Genomic DNA, 19939 nt, shown 5'->3' with positions numbered 1-19939 from the left:
AAAAGTAGGTCTGGGATGCAGAGGCACCGGCTCAGGCAGGCAGAGCTCTAGAGCTTCGCCCACACCTTTCAGCAAGTGCTTCTGCTCGCTGGTGGTGCAGGAGCTGTTTGTCTCCACTTCGGTGGGGTGTTTTATGTTAAATCAGCGCAGCCGACCGGAGGTGTGCTGGGGGCATTGCCAGTGAGCAAGTGAGGTCAGGTATTGCGAAACATAAACCCCCAATTGAAGTTGGGGGGGTTTGCTCTCACGTACCTGTGTTTGTGCTGCGAACGCAGCAGTCGGATCAGTTGTCCGCAAAAAAAAAAAAAAAAAAAAGGTGGGTGTTTTGTCACTAGATTTCCCCGTAAAGGTACAGATCAGCTTAGGGAAGCACTGGACCACCTCTAGTCTCTGAGGACAGCCCAGCTGAGGAGCAGTGTGAAAGCTTGTGTGGGGCCTTTGCCCTGAGCTTTGTGCTGGACCCAGCCTCTCCCCAAGCCCTCGGCTCCTCCACGCTGGGGAGGGCAGGAGCTGTGGGCTCCTGTGCAGGTGCTGAGGGTCTGGTGGCCTTTTCCTCAGGGACACTTGTGTAGTAAGAAGTGGGCCTGCCCCTTAGAAGAGCCACAAGTCCTGGCTTTTCCCTTCTCTTGTGACACTCTTATTCATCATGTTTTCACCCATTAGGTCACCCCTGCCTGGAGGTGGCCAGTGCTGGAAGGAGCTGCAGGGCTGAGCAGAGCCTTGACGTTGCCCTACGCCCAGCTGCAGTCAGGGGCGAGTCTGAAATACATCTTCCACTTAAAAATGCTCAGAGGGGCATGGTCACCGCTCCTGGAGCTGTTCCTTACACCAGAGGTCACGTGTGTTAGCGGAGCAATGAGCAACAACTCGTGCATCCCTCCCTCCCTCCACTGCAGAGCTTCACCCCTTCTCACAGACAAGTGCTTTATTCTTGGGGTCGTTTTATTACCAGTTCTGCTTTAGATTAAACAGGCCTTTGGTTTATAAAAATAATGTATACAAATTAGCAGTTAATGTTTTACATTTCTGGCTTAAAGGCATTTATAACTTACACATTCATTTCCCTTCCCTTCCCTCCCCTTTGAGCTTGGGTGATACCGAGCTGGCTGGCGCTTAGCATCTTAATTACAGCAGGAAGCAGTCGCTGCTCTGGCTTACAGCAAGGACTTATCCTGGTCTAAAAGCTGGGGCTAGCGAGAATGTACACGGCAGCCACGCAGCAGGGCGAGCAGGGGCCGTTTGATGAAGTAAATGCATTAACGGGTTAATCGCGACAGCGCGTGGTTCGGATTTACTGAGCAGCAGCAGGGCAGGGGAGGAATTAAGTCCAGTGCGATATTTGGAGTTTGTGCAGCTCTCTGGCCTCTTTCTCCTGCGTGGTTTCAGCAGTGACCCTGCAGCCTTTCGGGACGGAGGGGTGTGCTGCGGGGGCTGGAGGCTGCTTAGCACCGGCTGCACGTCGCATCCTGCCACTGCTGCCTAACGGGGAGCCGCCTCCTGCTCCCCCAGGGCTGGCGCTCACTGTTCCCTCTGAGAGGCTCCAGCCCCGGCAGCGGAGGCAGGTGCCGGGGATGCAGGAGGACAGAGCGAGGTGCCACCTCGCAGAGGCCTGAGGACAGTCAATCCTTGGCCCTGCTGCTGATGGTTGTAGCTACGGAGCCTCCCCTGCAGCGAGGAACAGCCCAGTGCTGCTCACCGCAGCCTTAGGACCCTGGTGAGACCCTGTATCTGGGTGTTCCAGTCCCTGCTCCTGTGGCACAGAGAAATTTTAAGGAAGACATATAAAATCCCTGTAAAATAGCACCCCTGCCAGCTCCTGGGGTACGGGAAGTGCCCAGGGTGGGATCTTTGCAGCAGGCTCCTCGCTGGAGAGGAGGCGCAGCCCGTGCTCGCTCGGCTCTGCAGCGGAGGCAAACACGGGTCTCGAAGGGCTGGGGGAGAGGGGGGAGACGTCCGGGGACCGCTGAGTCCCCGGCTTCTTACAACCCTCCTCCCCTCCTGCAGCGGGAAATCAAAGGCACCAGCAAGCTGAAGAGAGGGGCCCACCACTGCGCAGGGCTGGCCCTGAGACAGGTGTGTGATGGAGCAGCTCTGGGGGAGGGATGGGGCAGCCTCTCTTTTCCTTCCAGGACAAGTTGGGGCCCATTCTGTGCTCCCCCCTCCCTGCCCATACCCCGGAGGGTCCCCCAGCCCTGCCAGCCTGGAGGAGAGGAGCTCAGAGGCATTGCTAAGCAAGCGCCAGGGGATGCCCGCGCCGGAGCCAAGGGCATGCAGGGTGGGAGCTGGCGCGCTGAGCGGCTGGAGCAGCCAGGAGCGGGCACCGTCCCTCCACCCCGCGTTGTCCCAGGCCGACGGGGTGACGTCCTGCGGTCCCATCTGCAGCGGGAGGATGGTCCTGCCCCGGTCCTGGCAGCTGCAGGGACGGCGCCGGTCACAGCGAGATGTCCGGCGTCGCCTGCAGGCTCTGCCCCGCAGCCCGTTTCTTGGCGCTGCCGCGGCCCTTGTCTGCGCGCCGGTACGGGTTGTTCCGCAGATCTGCACCGGGAGGAAGCGCAGAGCTTGGCTGAGCTCCACCTGGCCTAGACTGGGACCCAGTCACCCACCACCGCCCAGGAGTCACCCCACCGGGGCACGAGGATGCTCGGGAGGTGCCCGACCCGCTGCACGCAGAGATGGGCGCAGCAACAGCTACGAACAACCAGCCTGAGGGACCCCGTCCCCCGACCCTTTGGGTGCTCAGCACCATAATTTGATGCCGTGGTGCCCCCAGGGTTGGCTTTCAGCATGGGGCAGAGTCCGGCCGATCCGCCATGCAGCCGGAGGTGCCGGTGGGCAAGAAACCCAGGAGGGTGGCAGAGTCTGGCAGCCCCTGCCTGTGCGGTGCCCCGGGCCCGGCTGCCCCCACGTTACCTACAGAGGACTCTCCTCGTTGAAGCTCACATCGCAGAAGAGCCGGGACGAGCGCTTGCCCGTCCGAGCCGTGAAAGGAACAGTTTTCAGAGCTGAGCAGAGCATTCCAGAGAGACAGCGAGGAGGAGGAGGAGGAGGAGAGAGGGGGAAGAAGAAGCAGAAAAGGAGGAAGAGCTATGAGACAGGGCAGAGAGCGCTCGGCACCTTTGCCGCATGGGATGGGAAGGTGCTACTGATGGGTTTGGTCCCCACGATGGGGCTCGGTGGCCCTCCAGCTCCAGGCTGGGACAGACCCCCGTCACCGAGGGTCTCCTCACTGGCACCAAGCGCTGGGTCTGCGGCAGCGGGGGACGCCCGGCCTCTCACCTGAAATAATATCCTCGATGGCCCCGTCTTTTCCTTCATAGATGAGCGGCTCCTTCACCATCTGCTTCTTCTTCAGCTCAGCGATCATGTCCATCTGCTGCCTCTTGGCCTTCTGGATGGGCAACTGCGGTTGGGGACACCACAGGGTGAACGACGTGGCCTCCCACCGCACCCCGAAGGATTTGGGGTGCCCCTGTCTTCACCCCCCACCTGGCTCTCCCCCACCAGGACCTGTTTTGCCCATCCCCACCAGCAGCCCTCGGGGCAGAGGGACACATGGGGAACCTTCACCTCAGGCTGGTCCTCACTGCCGGGGGGGCTGGATTCTGCCTTTTTGGCCGCAGCTTCTTGTTTCTTCCACAGCTCGATGTCCTGCTCTGCTTTCTTGGGAGAGGTGCAGGGAGGGTGTGCTGAGTCGGGGGGGTCTGCTGTGGGGGCACAGGCCCCACCTTCTCCCCTCAGCAGCCCACGGCTCACCCCAACCCAGCTCCAGCATCTCTGACCACCCCAAAGGGCAGCACCGAGCCCCAGGTTCCCCTGGCCCTGTGACCCCCCAGCCTCACGTGTGGCTTTTTCTGGTTGCCCCAAAGTGGGGTCAGATCCCCCCCTGGACCCCAAGTCCCCTCCCAACCCCCAGAAACAGGGAACCCCCCATCCCCTCCTACCTTGTAGGCTCTGATGAAGCGCATGAACATGGGGAAGAAGGTGGTGGGGGGACTGGTCTTGGGGTTCTCTCCGAAGTACTCCACGGCTGACTCGTATGCCTCCTGCAGGCAGAGACACCCTGATCTGGGGGGCTGGGGCCAGGCAGCAACGCCTCGTCGCCCATTGCCTCCTTCCAGCCTCTCTCACCTCGGCATCCCCCTCTGTATCCCCCCCAGCTCCTGGCTTTCCTGCTGGAGCCACATCCCAAGCAGGAGCTTCTCCCACGAGGCAGAGGTGTGAGCAGAGAGCACCCCAGGGTGTCCCCATGCAGGAATGGGGGGGGCCCAATCCCGCTCCATGACCCCACACTACCCCCAGCACCCACCTTGGCAGTTTTGCTGTCAGCCTGCAGCTTCTCCATCACCTCCAAGTTGACCTTGAGGAAGTCCTTGAGCACGACGCTGTCGTCCTGCCGCATGAACTCCTTGCGGGTCAGCTCCATCCCCTGCTGCAGGCTCCGCACGTCCTGCAACACGCTGTCCAGGGAGACTGCGGGGAGGGCGAGGGTCAGGGCAGGCTCGGAGAGCCCCCACACCAGGGCTGCAGCCTGCAGTGACCCCCAGCCCTGTGCCCACAGGCACTACCTGTGCCCGCCTTGTCGAGGAAGTGCAGCTCGGTGTGGAAGCCGGTCAGCTCGGGGTACTTCTCCGTGATCACCCGCACCAGGTAATGCAGCAGCGTTTGCTTGCGGTCCGTCGACTTCATCTCCAGAAGCTGGAAGAGAGCAGCGTCAGCCCCAACCCGCATCCTACCGCCCCACCTCACCCCTGCTCAGGGCAGGCTCTGGTGGCCCTCCATCCCCATGGCTGGTTCCCATCTTCCTCCATCCCTACGACTGGTTCCCATCTTCCTCCATCCCCACGGCTGGTTCCCATCTTCCTCCATCCCTACGACTGGTTCCCATCTTTCTCCATCCCCACGGCTGGTTCCCATCTTCCTCCATCCCTACGACTGGTTCCCATCTTCCTCCATCCCCACGGCTGGTTCCCATCTTCCTCCATCCCCACAGCTGGTTCCCATCTTCCTCCATCCCCACAGCTGGTTCCCATCTTCCTCCATCCCTACGACTGGTTCCCATCTTCCTTCATCCCCACGGCTGATTCCCATCTTCCTCTGTCCCCCCAGCTGGGCCTTTCATCCCTCCATCTCTCCATATCTGGTCTCTGCATCCTTCCAGCCCCATGGATAGTTCTTGTGTATCTCCATCCCTTTAGCTCCTCTCCATCTCTCTCCAACCCTATAGATGGTCTCTTCATCCCTCCATTCCCACAGCTGATTCCTGTGTCCCTCCATCCCCATGGCTGGTCCCTGCATCCCTAGAGCTGCTCCCCATTCCTCTCCAAACCCTATAGATGGTCCCTGCATCCTTCCATCCCCACAGCAGGTTCCCGTGTCCCTTCATCTCTACAGCTGGTCCCTGTGTCCCTCCATCCCCGAGGCTGGTCCCCGGGCAGTGGCAGTGCCCCCGTGCCCCGGCACACCGGGCAGCCCCAGGCCGACCCTACCGCGTCGAGGCTCTGCAGCCGGAAGCCGTAGGCTGCCCCGCGCTTGCTGCTGTTCATGTAGTTCCCAAAGGCCAGGACAATCTGCAGAGACACAAAGGCTCAGGGACACAGCCCGGCATGATGGGGTACCCCGGGTTGGCGGGGGGGGGGGGCACAGTCCCTGCACACACCCTGGCAGCACCCTGTGTGCACCTGCCCCAGCCCCAACGTGCCCCCATCAGGGCCACCACACCCCAAAGTCCTCACCTCGAGGATGTTGCGCAGTTTGCTGGAGGACTTGAGGGACATGGAGGCGGCGATGATGGCGTTGAGTTGCTGGGGGTGGGAGAAGAAGCGTGTGAGCCTCACTGCAGGATGTCACCCCCTCGCAGCCCCCCACCCACAGCCACCCTGTGGCCCACCCAGCACCCACCGGCATGAGCAGCTGGGCCGTGTCGTTGAAGTTGCCCAGGAAGATCATGACGTTCATGCGCTCGGCCAGGCGCGGGATCTTGCTGAAGCGGATCATGAACTGGTCCTCGTCCGAGAGCTCCTCCGCTGGCTGCTGCTCCCGCTCGAACTTCCCAATGAGTGTCCGCTCGTACTCAGTGGGCAGGAAGCGCAGCAGCAGCTCCAGAAAGTCGAGGCTCAGGGCTTGCTGGTCATACCTGCAGGTGGTGGGAAATCCCCAGCACAGTCAGACCCTGCAGCGGCTCCCTCAACCCCCCTGTCACCCATGGCTGGTTCCCATCTTCCCTCCATCCCCACAGCGGGTCCCTGCATCTCTCCCTCCCCACAGCTGGTGCCATCACATCCAACCCCAGCACACCCCACACCATCCCGACCCCCCGGTGCAGCTGGGCTTGTGCCCGACCTTCTCCCATCAAGGAGGGGACACTCACGTTTCAATGGCCGTGCAGATGTCCTGGACGCTGCGGCCACCCTTCCGGAGGGTGATGGCCAGGTTCTTGGCTCGGTTGGACTCCATGAGGGTGACCTTGCTGGGAGCCTTCTGCGTGGCCTTCACCTTGAGGGCACTGATGTCCAAGCCAGGGCCCTGTGCCTTCGTCTTGAACTGCTCCTCAAAGTCACTCATGTCCAGCTCCTGCAGGAAGACAGGGCTGAGGGCACGGCGGGGAGGTGGCGTAGGACATCTGGGACAAGGACGGGGCCAGAGGACCAGGACAAGGGGGAGAGGAGTGAGAGGATGAAGATGGAGCAAGGGGATGAGGTCAAGTTGAAGGGATGAAGATGGAGCAAGCGGACAAGGACAGGGACAGGACAAGGGTACAGGGAGGGTGTAAGGAGGGGGCGAGAGGACCAGAGGATGAAGACAAAGAAGAAGACATGGACAGGATGTGAGGATGAGGATGGAGCAAGGGAACAAGGATGGGGTGACAGGACAAGCATGGCAGATCCCATGTTGTCTCTCTCCGTGGCGCCAAGGTTCTGCTCCAGCTCCACCAGCAGCCACGTGACACCACAGATGGGTGCAAGGTGGGCACGGGGGCAACCCCGGGCCTGGACCCCCCCGGACCCCCCAGTGTCCTCACCTGCAGCACCTTCTCATCGTTGAGCTCAGTGAAGACGGTGCCATCGATCTGGCTCGGCTTCAGTGCCACCCAGTTGAAGATGGGCATGCGAAACTTGGTCTGGATTGGCTTCTTCACCTTCACTGCGGGGTGATGGGGAGGGGGGGACACGTCACAGGGTGGGGGGGTCCCAAAACCACCCCAGGGTGCCCCCAGCCCTCGCCTGGGGGACATCCCCACCATCCCCAGGCTACACTCACCTGAACCACCAGCAGCATGGGGGGCACCCAGCCCAGCTGGAAGCTCCCCACCGAGCGGTGGGGGTGGTGGAGGTGGGGGGACGGGGCCCTCCAGCCCCCCCGGGAGTGGTGGGGGTGGTGGGGGCACTTGGGCACCTGGGAGTGGAGGGGCTGGAGGGGGGACAATGCCTGTGGGCAGTGGGGGTGCGGGGGGCAGCGGGGAGCTAGGCTCAGCCCCCGGCAGGGGTGGGGGGGGTGGGGGTGGGGGGGCCGTGGGGGCGGCGGGTGCTGGTGAGGGAGCTGGGGCTGGAGCCGGAGCATCTGCAATGGAAGGAAGACGTGGGTGAGATGGTGGCACAGCAGGGCATGGTGCCACCACCACATTCCCTCTGCCACCGAGTGAGTCTGCGTCCCTGGGCACATCCCTGAGCCCCACCTCCATTTCTCTGCCTGGAGACAGGCTGCCACCCCTCCTCTGTGCTGGCTGTCCCCACCGGGAAGGGGACATCACGGGCTGCCACCATCCCCCCACACCCCTGGTACCTGTGCCGGTGCCGGTGGCCTCTCCAGTAACCACGGGGGCTGCTGGGGTTTCTATGACAACGGGGACGATTTCGATGGCGACGTCTCCGTCAGGCCCACGCAGGATCTGCACCAAACCCTTCTCCTCCAGCTCCGCCAGCCGCCGCTCCAGCGCCAGCCGGTAGCACTCCTGGGGCTGCGGGGTCGGCGGGCTGGGTGGCCGCGGCGGGCTCAGCTGCTCCTGCAGTGGTGACAAGCCCCGGCACATCGCTGGTGTCCCCTTAAACCCTGGTCCCCCAGGCACCCATCCCTTCCTCCAGCATCGTAGCACCCATGGGTGCTCACCCGCAGCGCCTCCAGCTCCCGCCGTGCCTGGCTCAGCTGCTTCTCCAGCTCCGCTATCTTGGCCATGGAGTCGTTCTCTGCATCCTGCAGCTGCTCCGTCAACTGCGGGGGACAAGGCGACGTCACTCAGCCCCGTCCCCATCCCTCCCTCAGGGCTGGCGTCAGCAGCTCCTGCCCACACGCCCACGTCCCACCTGGCTGACGTGCTCCTGCAGCTCCTCCATGTGCTCCAGCACCGCTGTCTTGGTCTCCGAGTCCTCCAGCATGGCCCCCACGTCGAAGACGTTGTCCAGGTAGGCTTGGATCTGCACCTGCAGCTTGTCGCTCTCGGTGAGACGGAGGGTCTGCGTGGGACAGCCGGTGGGACCATCACGGATGGTGGTAACCCCCCAGCACCCCCCTCACCCCTGGCAGTGGGGCTCAGCACTGGGGCAGTGCAGGTCACCCACCTCCAGGTAGTGGTCCAGCCCCAGGTGGGTGAACTCATACTGCAGGAAGACGCGGAAGTTCATGTTCTCCACCGAGTGCACCACGATGTTGATGAACTGCATGCAGGCCACCTGCAGGGCGGGCACAGGCTCAGCACTGCACGGCACGGCACGGTGGCCTGGTAGTCCCTGGGGACACGGTGGCTCCGGGGACCACGCAGTGGATCAGTAGCCCTCGGGGACATGATGTCCCTGGGGAATGCAGGGTGGTTTCACAGCCCTGAGGATGTGGGGACGTGGGGAAGGACCAGCGGCTCAGCAGCCCTTGGGGACATGATGGCTTGGGGACAGCACGGTGACTCAGAAGCCTTTGGGGACACAGTGACCTGGGGACAGCAGAACACCAGCCCCACCAGCCGCTCACCATGAAGTCGATGTTGGTGTCCTCGTTGCGGAAATACTCCATCAGCTTCTCAAAGCGGTTCTTCTCCCCGCAGACCTGGGGTGGGAGCAGGGGGCTGAGGGTCAGCAGGGACACGGCCAGGGTGGGCACCCAGCGGGGTGGCAAGGCGGGAGGTACCCGCCAGTGATGCCATCCCAACCCTCACGGGTGCTGCCCAGCACCCAGTCCAGCTGGGATGTGGCCTTGGGGACATGCATTGGCATGGGGACATCAAGCCCAACGGCTGGAGCATTCCCAAGCGAGTCACGGGACGGGCGTTTTCAGGATGGAGGATGATGCAGGGCTCTGCCTCACACAGGGAAACTGAGGCATGAACCCCGCCAGAGCACGGGTGTCAGTGTGGGGACTGTGCAGCCCCACTGCGAGACTCACCTCCTTGAAGTTGTCAAAGGCAGCCAGGATGATGTCGTGGCCACCTCGGACCAGGCAGACGGCGGCCAGCAGCTCCAGCACCAGCGCCTTGGTCCTGCGGAGATGTGGGGCACAAGGGGGTTGGTGCCACGGGGCGGGTGAGGGGACAGGGGGACAGGGGATGAGGGACGGGTCCTACCTGGCGTTCTTGTTGTTGAGGCTCAGGGTGATCTCGTTGACGCAGGCTGGGTGGTTCATCACCAGGCTGAAGCCAGACTTGGGAGAAAAAGGAGCATTAATGGGGTTGTGCATCCTCCTGTGCCCACCCCAGGGATGCTCCGGGACCGTGGGACATCCCCACGCCACGTCCCCATCAGACATGAGCTTGAGTGAGGACATCTCAGAGCAAGGGGCTGGAGAGCAGGTCCCACCCCAAACCCTGACCCTGAAGACGGCACCGCAGGGGCTGGAGACTGTCAGGGAGCCCCAGGTGGGTCCCCGAGGACACGGCCCTCTCCCACCTGGTAGTTCATGATGGCACGGAGACACATGATGCAGACGTGGACGTCGTCCTTCTGGCTGACGAGGCGGGAGTTCCTCAGCGCCTTCCTGCTGTGCGAGGGGTTCAGCCTGGGCAGGCGAGAGGGCGGCTGAGTGGGAGCCGGAGGGGGCGGCTGGGGGGCGCAGCGCAAGCAGGGAGGGGGCAGCGCATGGGTGGCAGCGGGGAGGGGGTGACACGACACCAAGGGACCCGGGTGGTTGCATCCCCGCGGGAGAGACCCCCATGTCCGTGCCCATCTACAAGCCCTTGGGCTGGGTGGGGGGTGATGGGGGGTTGGGATGGAGGGTGGGTGCCCCTCGTGCGCACGGGTGCTCGCGGAGGCTCACCGGGAGCTGCCGGGTGACTTGGGGCTACTGTCCCCATCGCTGCCCGGGGCGCCGCAGGGGACGCTGGGGTGGACGTGGCGGAGGAGGGTGTGGATGTGCTGGTTCGAGAGGCAGCAGCTGGAGGCGCGTTAGAGCCTGCAGGACAGGAGGGAGAGACGGGGCTCCCGCGTCGCCCCTGGGACACCCGGGCTTGGGGACACAAGTGGGGGACAAGGGCTGGGACCCGCTGCAGGTGCCATATCACTCCTGACCTGTCCCTGGGGCTGGGGGGGGACACACAGCCCGGCTCCTCCGGAGCTGCTGGCAGACAGCGAGGGACCCTCGCGGTCCCCAGGGTGCCACATTACGGCTCCTGGGGTGACCACGGTGAGGTGTCCCCTGGGACCCCCCTTGCACACTGGGGATGCCCCACAGGCACCGTCCCCAGTGCCGGTGACTGTCAGCGGGGTCCCACCGGGGTGTCCCCGTCACACCAGCACCCCGGCCCCGTCACCTACCGTCAGCGCGTCCCCCGGCAGCGTGCAAGAGAAGAGCGGGGTTAGAAGGGGCTGCAGGGGCGAGCGGCGCCAAGCGAGAGGCACCAGCCACCAGGACCGGCGAGCGGGGGGCGCAGGCCCGTTCCTCCACCATGGTTTTAAACCGGGGGGCACGCAATTTTCTCCCCCAAAATCTCAAGCACCTCGTAGTTTTGCTGATTCACGGGTTTTACCAAGAGCATCCCAGAGCGGTCGCGGTGCCGGGCTGGGGGGACTGACCCAGCCCAGCTCCCAGCGGGGTTCAGCCCTCGGGCACACACGGGGACGTGGCTTTGGCCTCCCCAAACCAGCGCTGGGGACCCAGTTTTAGGACCAGGCCTGCGTCTCCCAAGCCCCTCTCTAAACACGGCGCGGCCGGGGGTGCAGCGAGGCAGAGAGCGGGGGGACACGGCGCAGGGAAGGGGGGGACAGGGGGGACATGGAACCACGTGTTACCTGACGGTGAGGTGCCGCATTTTGGAGGAGCCCTGGGTGGGGGATGAGGAGTTGCTTTTGCTCAGGTCCTCCAGCGACCGCTCCAGGCCCTTGCCCTTGTCGGAGCCTGGGCTGCCGTTCTCAGCACTCTCCATGTCGTACCTGGAGGCCCCGGGGGGGGACACAGGGACGGGTGAGATGTGGCACCCCAACACGGGCAGGCACCCCCCTGGGGTCCCCAGAGCTGGGGACATGGGCACAGAGGTGTTGAGGATGCTCTGCTCCACCCCAGCCATGGATCATCCTTGGCTCCATCACTCCGATGAGGGGGGAGAGCACCCCCAGGGACCCCCCCAGCCCCTCTGAGCCCCAGGGGAGGCTGATCCCAGCCTCGGGGAAGGGGGACACGGTGGGGACATACGCGACGGAGCACTGGGCGAAGGCAAGATACTCCAGCAGCACGTCCAGCCCCTTGTTCTCCTCGTTGAGGAACTCCTGGACCCAGCTGTGGGGTGCAGGGGGTTAGTGGGCTCCACCAGCCCTCCTCATCCTCCCTTCTCCCCACTGCCAGACCCTCAGCAGAGCCAACCCTGGCCAGAGGTCCCCCGCGAGGGTGGGACACACTGGGGACACGAGGTGGCACCATGAGTTGGCACCTCTCTGAGGCAGGTGGGTGCCACAGTGACCCCCGATGCACAGGGGACACAGGCTGAGGGCTCCGCTGCCACCGCTGCCACCATGACAGGACAACCTGACCCTGTGTGGTGGGACCGTGGGCACCCATGGCTCAGCACCCACCACACCACGAGGGCTCAGGGCACCCAGGGTGGGGGCCAGGGTCCATCATGGCACCCTGGGGGTACCAGAGAACCAAAATGGGGTTTGGGTCCTATGGCACCCATGGCACAGCCAGCTGCTTCAGCACCCCCATCCTCCCATCAGAGCCACCCAGAGGGGCAGGATGAGGCCATGAGCCCCCACATCCCATTGTGACCCCCACAGCCAGAGGCCACCAGCATGCCAGTCCCTGTCCCAGCGATGCCAGGGACAGCAGCAGCAGCTGGGTGACAATGAGGACACCCCCATCTTTACCCAATGTAGTTGGTCCTCAAGGAAATCTCCAGCTCCCGGAGCACCTGCGTTGACTCCTGCACTCGCCTCTTGAACTGTGGGATGGGGAGAGTCATTGGCACCATCCCCACACCTGACCTGGGATGGGGACAAGGGGTGCAAGGGGGAGCCCTCACCTTCCTGCTTACGCCACCCGTGTCCAAGTAGCTCTTCAGCTTCTGGATGTAGGCGGATGGTGGGTTCTTCACCTGGAAACGCTCCTACGAGCCCCAGAGAGAGGCTGAAACCGTGCCACCCACCTGCGGCGTGGGAACATGCCACCGTCCCCACGGCAGCCACCGTGCCCCTGTCCCTGCCCCCACACTGCATCAATGTTTAATCAGGTTAATGAGGCGCTGTATCGCTAACGGAGATGATGTCGGCGCTTGGCACGTGCCAGGTTGATGCCCACACTGCGAGTGGCACTTGGGGACAGGGATGGCACTGGGGACACCGTGACACCCAGACCTCACCTGGTCACAGATGAGCTCCCACTTCTTCTCGTTGTCATACTGGTTGAGTAGCTTCATCTTATCCGGGGGCAGGTTCATGGAGTTCTGTGGGGTGGTGATGGGTATCAGGGCTGGGGGTCACCCCCAAAAACACCCCCCAGGGCTGTAGCACCTGCTGCTCGCCCAGCACCAGGTGTCCTTGCTCAGCAGTGGGATGACGGGGACACTGGTGGGATGATGGGGACACCAGCAGAAACACGGGGACACCACCATTCCAAGGATGTTAGCATCCCACCAGCCATGGACCCATCAGCAACCATTGGGGGTCCCTGAGGCAGAGGGTGGGGGGTGTTAGCAAGGGACAGGAGGAAAAACTGGACCCGTCCATCCATGTCATGAGTGCACAGTGCTCCCGGCCTCAGCCAGCCCAGTGCCAGCAGAGCCACTTGGGGTGAGGGACGGGGACACAGGCTGGTGACACAGCTGAGGAACCCAGGAGTCTGGGCCCTGCTCGAGGGTGACGGTCACCTCCACGTCCCCCCACCACGGGCGCGTGACAAGCCCGGCTGGTGAAATCAGTGTTCCTTTAGAGACATGATGTCAGGGCAGGGTCTGGCATGTCACCATGTCCCTCCGTGCTACCATTGCACAATCCCAGCCCCCGCTGGCCCCCCAGGGCCGCCCCAGCAGGATGTGACGTGGTTTCCGCTCTCCAAACGGCACGAGGCAGCTGCCGAAACTGCTCCGCGCCACGGCTGGGGGCTCCAGGAGGCCCCGGGTGCAGCTTCTGCCTCTGGGGTGCTCGGGGACACAGCGGGTCCCTGAGGGACACCATGGGGTGACCAGAAGAGCCTTTAGTGGGGTTCCCACCGTGGCCTGGGCCATGCTGGGAGCTCAGCTCAGGTCACAGGTGATTTATTCTCCCAAAAGACCCATTTCTTGGTGATTTAGCTTCCAGGGAAAAGCAGGAGCTGAGGCTGGAGAGCCCAGGCACAATGGAAGCAATGCACGGTCCCAAGTCACCCTTAACCTCCAGTTTTGGGGTCCCCTGATGTTGAGGATGGGAATGTGGGGTGCATGCACCCCTGGGACAGCCACATCCCTGGGAAAAAGGCATCTCACAGGGGTTTGGTTGCCCATGAAGGAGCCAATCCAAGAGGAAAGGTGGCACGGTGGCGGGCAGGAGCGGAAACCTCGCCGCCCGCCTCCACCAAGGACCTGTCGAGCTGCTTTCGCAAGAAGCCAAAACCAGGAGATGTGGGCGGAGAGGAGCCAGCCGTCGGCTGGATTTAGCCAGGGGACGGCTCGCACGGAGAGCTGGGCAGGGAGGGTAAAATTAGGCTGCGGGGTCAGAAATAGCCTCGTTGCAAAGTCGGCGGGGCTGCACCCGAGCTGCCCCGCGGGTCCTGGGATGGGCAAGGTGGTAGCAGCACCTGGATGTCCCCTTTGCTGGGGAGTCCTGTCCTCGTGGTCCCCAAGCTGCCATCCTTGGGATGGATGAGACCCTCCGGGAGGGTCAGCCCAAAGGACAGGGACGTGCCAAGAGGGACCACGCACCCAAACATCCCACCCAGGGCTCTGGCAGCACCCGTGGCACCCTCCGTGGGACACTCGGTTGGGTGCCCTCAGCAGAGAGGGGATGGTGGCACCTGGACCACCTCTCCCAAGGACCATGTGTAGGACCCAGAAAAACCAGGAGCAAGTGTCACCGGTGGGACAGGAGCTCCTGTGGGTTCCCCACCACGAGGATGCAGGCAGGGTGGGGGGATGCTGGGGATGTCTCTCTGGAGGTGGCTCTGCCACCGAGCCCTGCGGTCCCCTCCTCGCCTGCAGGGCTGGGCCGGGTGGCAGGATGTGGCACAGTTTGGGTACAAACTGGGTGGTGGCTGTGTCCCGTCGTGGCCCCGCGTGGGCACGTGATGCCGGGGGGAGGAAGTGGCTCCGCTGTGGTCCCCGGCATCAGACGACAGCCGAAGAAACCGGTTCTCATTTCCTGCCAGGGAGGGGGGACCGGTGCTGTGGGAGGTGTGGGCAGGGCGGGTGTTGTGGGTCTGGGTGGGAGATGTGGGGCAGGGCAGCCGCTGAGCACCCTGGAGGTGACAGAGGAAGGACTTAGTCCTCCTCCTCTTCCTCTTTGGGGCACAAGGATGGAGGGGCCATGAGGACTTGCTGCCAGCAGCCACATCCCACCTCCCATCCTCTGGCACTCAGCACCCTCATCCCACCCAGCATGGGGCTTCCCCATCCTCCCCCCCCCGCCTGCCAGCAGTGTCACAGCCCACCACGTTACTGAATGGATGTCACCAAATGTCCCCCACCAACCCTCCTGGGACACGAGGTGCCACGGAGCCCACGGTGCCATCCCACCCATGCCCAGCGTCAGGATGTGGCCGGCTGAGACCCCCCAGCTCAGCTGACACCGACTGCAGGATTGAGCTGGGCTTTACCCGACACCTAAAACTAAGACTGGGGGGAGGCAAAGCAGCACCTCCATCATTTTCCGGTACGAAAAGACCTTTTCAGACTGCAGCACCCGCAGTGTCGGAGCTGCTGCCGGGAGGGGGACGGAGCTATTTTGGGTGTCAGATACCTTCTTTTTGTTTCGCACGCGAGCACACAGAGCCGAGCAGAGCCAGGCTCTGCACCAAACCCCAGCGCAAAAAATTCAAAGCATCCTTTACGGAAGTGTTTGCTCTGCAAAACACCGACAGGCTTGAGTGAAAACCAGGCTGAACCCAGGGAGCGATGTTTCTGGGGCACGTGGGGGATGAGCAGGGATGGAAAGCCTCGATGGCACGTGGCATGGGAGAGCATCCCAGTCCAGACATCGGGTACCAACCCTGCCCGCTGCAGGGAAGGGGCCAGAGCAGCCCTGAGATGGTGGTTTAGGGGTTTCCACCAACCGGTTGGCCACGGGAAGGACTAATGTCACCACGTGCCCGGTCTGGTGGCCGATGGACCACGGCACTCCCGGGATGCTCCATCCCTCATGGCCATGGAGCGCAATGCTCCCACCCAAGGGGGTTTGGGACATGCCCAGCCCTCCCGTGGTGTCCCCTCCAGTGACCCCGACTGCCACCAGACCCGTCCTCCTGCCTCTTCCTGAGGCTCCAGGCACCCAGCAGGATCAGGCCCACCCAGGGCTCTCCTGACCCTCACCAAGCCGGGCTGGGAGTCCCTGGGTCCAGCCAGATCCCAAACCCACCACGTGCCAGGCAGGGACAAGCCGGTGGAGGAGCAGACAGGTCCCTGCTGATGGCCGAATCCTGCTGCGAGGGTGGCAAGGAGCAGCCGAGGGATGAGCGGCCGCTCCCGCCTGCTGCTCCCGGCTCTATTTTAAGAACAAGCAGAAGCTGCTCTCGGCACAGGCTGGGGAGACGAGCCTGACCCAGCCACAGCACCCACATCCCTGCTGGGTGCCCTCCTGCCCACCCTGCACCCGCACACGGGGGGATTCCTGCGCCGGGATGCCCCCCTAAGTCAGCCGGGGCTGGGTCCAGGCGTACAGGGGGGTCCCTGTGCCAGGGCACCCTCATTCAGCCAGGGCCAGGTCCAGCCATGCACAGCAGCTCTCAGCTCACGGGCCATTCCCCTTCCTGCCCAGGGCACACGTCCCCCGTGGGGACACCCCACCGCAGCCCCCGTGGCACCCAGCTGGACCTGGCCACCATCCCGGGGCCGGGCTGGGGACGGATCCAGCAGAAAGCTGAGCATCAATTTTCTTTCCCAGTTGAGCTGAGGCTGACGCCGCAGCCACAGCTTTCTGGTGACCGGTCCCACCGCTGGGGCCAACAACACATCCGCAAACATCTGCAAACATCTGCAGCGGTGACGTTGGCCGCTCTCTCCTCCAGGTCCCAGGAGAAGCGGCAGCAAAGCCCCCGCCAGCAAAACCCCCCGGCCAGAGCAGCCCCTGTCCCCACCAGCCACCAGCCCCGAGGCTCCAGCCCAACCCTCCCAGACAGTTTCAGCTTCACCCCCACCACACCCTCAACTCACAATTTCATTTCGATATTCCCGATTGCTAAAAAAATCCCAACTGCTCCAAGCGGGAGCAGCCAAGCATCCCCATCCCGGCAGCAAAGATGCTTCCCCATCCCAAAAAGCCACCTCGGCACATCCCAAACCACTTGGCACTGGGACAACCCTCCCGTCGCTCTGCCAAAGCGGCATCTGCCACAGTGCCCTAGCTGGGAAGAAGCCAACTTTTGGGGAATAAAACTAAATTCCCCATTTCTTGGCATGCAATGAGTTTATCCATCCCTTTCCTGGTGGCAATTTGGACCCCCTGGGCTCCGCTGTTGGCTTTTGTGCCCACCAGCTCTCCCAGTTTGGGATGTCCAGCCCACAACTGGTTTGCACCAACGTGCTGTCACAGCATCGCCACAGCCGTGACAACGTGCCGGGCCCAGGTGACGCCCCACCGGGAGATCCCCAACCCATCACCTCCTGCTCCGTCACTGATCTCACCAGCTCAGGAGGTGGAAAAATTAAATACTGAGTCAAGGAACGTGTTTGGGGTGGGTGAGGGCAGAAGGACCCCCCCATCCCCATCCCCCGGGGGTCCCACTGCCCCCCCCCGGCCATGAGAAGGGGGAAGGGAACCCGCGAAAGGAGGAAGCGAGATTGGGACAGCCGATTTCACAAGACGCCCGGTTCCCGTCTGGCCCAAACCAGCTCCCCTGGGTCCCCCCAGCTCCCGGGAAAGGGCTTTCCCTCGGGACGGGGGGGCTCGGGCTGGCGGCGAGGGTCCGCAGCATCATTTTTCCCTTTTCTGATTGTTTTTCAGCTTCAGATTTCTAACCTGCCGCCACCCAGCCAGGCGCAAAGCGCCGTTTCCTGAGGCCTCGCAGCAGCGGCAGCGGAAGCACCCCGAGGTCCCCGTCCCCCGTCCCCTCCTGCCACCGCCGCCGTGGCACCCAGGAGCCATCACGGGCGCCACCACCCAGCTCAGCCACCCGCCGCCCTCCGCGCCCACGGCGATGGGTGCCCCGCAGCACAGCCCCACCCGTGGGCATGTCGGGGGTCCCACGTGGATCCCCACCTTGGCCAACATCCCCCCACCGCCGCACCCACCCGGGGCTGATGCTGCCGGTGACAGAGAAGCGGCAGCGGCTCCGGCGGCGCCCCCCACCCCCAAATAATCCCCCTACAAACACCACGAGATAAAAAATAATTGGTGCTCGGGGCTGGGGTCCCACCAGGCGGATCCGTGGGGGCTCCCGGCACGGGGCAGCAAACGGGCTCCATCTCCCAACGGGGGTTAAAGCAGACAATTTTCTTCCCCCCTCCCAGCCTGACTCTCATTTTTTGCGGGGGGGGGGGGGCGCGGATAGGGGATGGAGAGCGGCCCAGCTCCCGAGGTGGGACCGCGCGAAGGTCACGGCCAAGCGGCGCTGCTCAAGGACAGAGGGGAGCTGCCACCCCACGGGAACGCGGCATCGCCCTGTCACCCCACGGCCCCCCCGGGAGAGAGCCCGGTGGGCTTCCCCTGGGGAGAACCGCCTGGAGGAGGAGGAGGAGGAGGAGGAGGAGGAGGAGGAGGAGGAGGAGGAGGGGGAGAGCCGAGCGCTTTGACATCTGCAGCGCCGGCTGCCTGCAGCGCCATGGCGGAGCGTCCGCGGAGCCCCAGAGCCGGGGTCACCCCAACGCTTCGGGGCCGGGGCCCCCCCACCGGGAGGCAGCACCCGCCGTGGGGCAGCCCCCGCGCAGGGGCGAGCACCCCCGTGAGGGACGGGCTGGGGGAGGAAACACTATTAGTAATAATAAAAAATAATAACGAAACAGTCCCCGAATGAAATAACCACTATAAAATAGACTCAGAAGGGATCAGCACAATAAAATACAGGAAAAACGGGATCCGAGGGTGCCGAGAGGGATGCTCGGGGTGCTGCCGCCCAGCCCGCGCAGGGGCCCCCCGCAGTGCCCCCCCCCGCAGCGGCGCCCCCCCCCCCGCAGCCCCCACTCACCAGGACGCGGCCGAAGCGCTCCTCCAGCTCGGCGGCGGCGGGCATGGGCTGCCGGGGGGGCGGCGGGGCGGCGGCGCTCGGGGGGGGCACCGGCAGCCGCGAGTCGCGGCTCTCCCGCCCCGCGGCCCCCCCCTCCATGCCCCCGGCCGCGTTGCCCATGGCGGGGCCGGCAGGGACGGAGCGGCTGGGTCGGGGTCGGGTGGGGGCGGTTTCTCTTCCTCCCCCCCCCGCCCCAACCCCGCGTCTCCGCTGCTGCTCCGCGGCGTTTGCAACTTCTCCGGGGCGTTATTGCGCTGTAAACGCCTCCCCCCCCCCCGCCCCCCCGCCCCGCGGGCAGGGCTCTGCCGGGAGGCGGCCCCGGCACCTGCCGCCGGGGGGGCCCCAACCCGCCGCCTTGGATTTCAGCTGGCTCGGGTTTACCTTACTTCGGTTTATCGTGGGTTATTTTACCTTATTTTATTATTTTTTTAAACTTGCTTTCATTTTCTTAAATTATTTACATTTTTATATTTATTTTATTTATTTTTAAATTGTATTTTTAAACTTTGATTTATTTTTTATTTTATCTTTATTTCATTCTATTCATTTCATTTTTATTTCAACTTTTATCTTATTCTTTTATTATTTCATTTCACTTTATTTCAAACTTATGTACCTCTTTTAATTTATTTCATTATTTATCTTATTTTTTTTACTTTTTAATTTTTAAATTATTTTTTATTTTACCTCATTTTACTTAATTTTTTATCTTATTTATTTTATTTCCTTTAAAATTTTATTTTTTTATTTTTTATTTTTTATTTTATTTTATATTTTATTTTTATTTATTATTTTATTTTATTTTATATTTTATTTTATTTTATTTATTTTTTTAATTTTATTCTATTTTATTTTATTCTATTTTACTTTGTTTTATATTTTATTTTATTTTAATTTAATTTTATTTATTTTTATTTTATTTTATATTTTATGTTATATTTTATTTTCATTTTAATTTTTTTTATTATTTTATTTTATTTTATTTTATTTTATTTTATTTTTTTAAGGGGCAGATTGGAGCAAGGAGGGCAGCCAGAAGATGCTGGGCTCCCTCCTCTTTTCCCCTCTCTCCCCACCTCGGCCACCACGGGAGGGACAGCTGAGGCTGAGCAAACCCATTGCACCCCTGAGCAGCCCCCCCTGGGCAGGGCACCTCCGGAGCGTGTGACACCGCGTCTGGGGGCTC

At 62.3% G+C, this 19939-nt stretch overlaps 1 protein-coding gene across 5 annotated transcripts; it reads right to left on the bottom strand.

Annotated features, from left to right (window-relative positions):
• Positions 1–907: 907 nt before the first annotated feature.
• FMNL1 (formin like 1) lies at positions 908–18961 on the bottom strand. 5 transcript variants are annotated; one of them, XM_074849586.1, is made up of 27 exons: positions 18715–18961; positions 12767–12850; positions 12431–12514; positions 12276–12349; positions 11605–11688; positions 11205–11345; positions 9867–9975; positions 9545–9621; positions 9367–9460; positions 8956–9030; positions 8553–8663; positions 8298–8447; positions 8104–8205; positions 7780–7999; positions 7258–7557; positions 7019–7140; positions 6368–6570; positions 5899–6133; positions 5733–5801; positions 5487–5567; positions 4566–4695; positions 4307–4470; positions 3942–4043; positions 3568–3660; positions 3277–3400; positions 2911–3002; positions 908–2535 (listed from the first exon to the last, which is right to left on the bottom strand). In XM_074849586.1, the coding sequence occupies exons 1-26, from the start codon at positions 18871–18873 to the stop codon at positions 2911–2913; spliced, it is 3279 nt and encodes a 1092-aa protein (XP_074705687.1). In that variant the 5' UTR covers positions 18874–18961; the 3' UTR covers positions 908–2535. The 5 variants fall into 5 exon arrangements, with proteins under 5 accessions (XP_074705687.1, XP_074705684.1, XP_074705685.1 ...); XM_074849583.1 differs by having other exon boundaries at positions 12276–12514; XM_074849584.1 differs by lacking the exon at positions 2911–3002.
• Positions 18962–19939: the final 978 nt, after the last annotated feature.

Source organism: Strix aluco, chromosome 24, assembly GCF_031877795.1.
Source record: "Strix aluco isolate bStrAlu1 chromosome 24, bStrAlu1.hap1, whole genome shotgun sequence".
Lineage (NCBI taxonomy): Eukaryota > Metazoa > Chordata > Aves > Strigiformes > Strigidae > Strix > Strix aluco.
The sequence above is the reverse complement of the archived record's forward strand: the minus strand, read 5'-3'. Positions and strand labels throughout refer to the sequence as shown.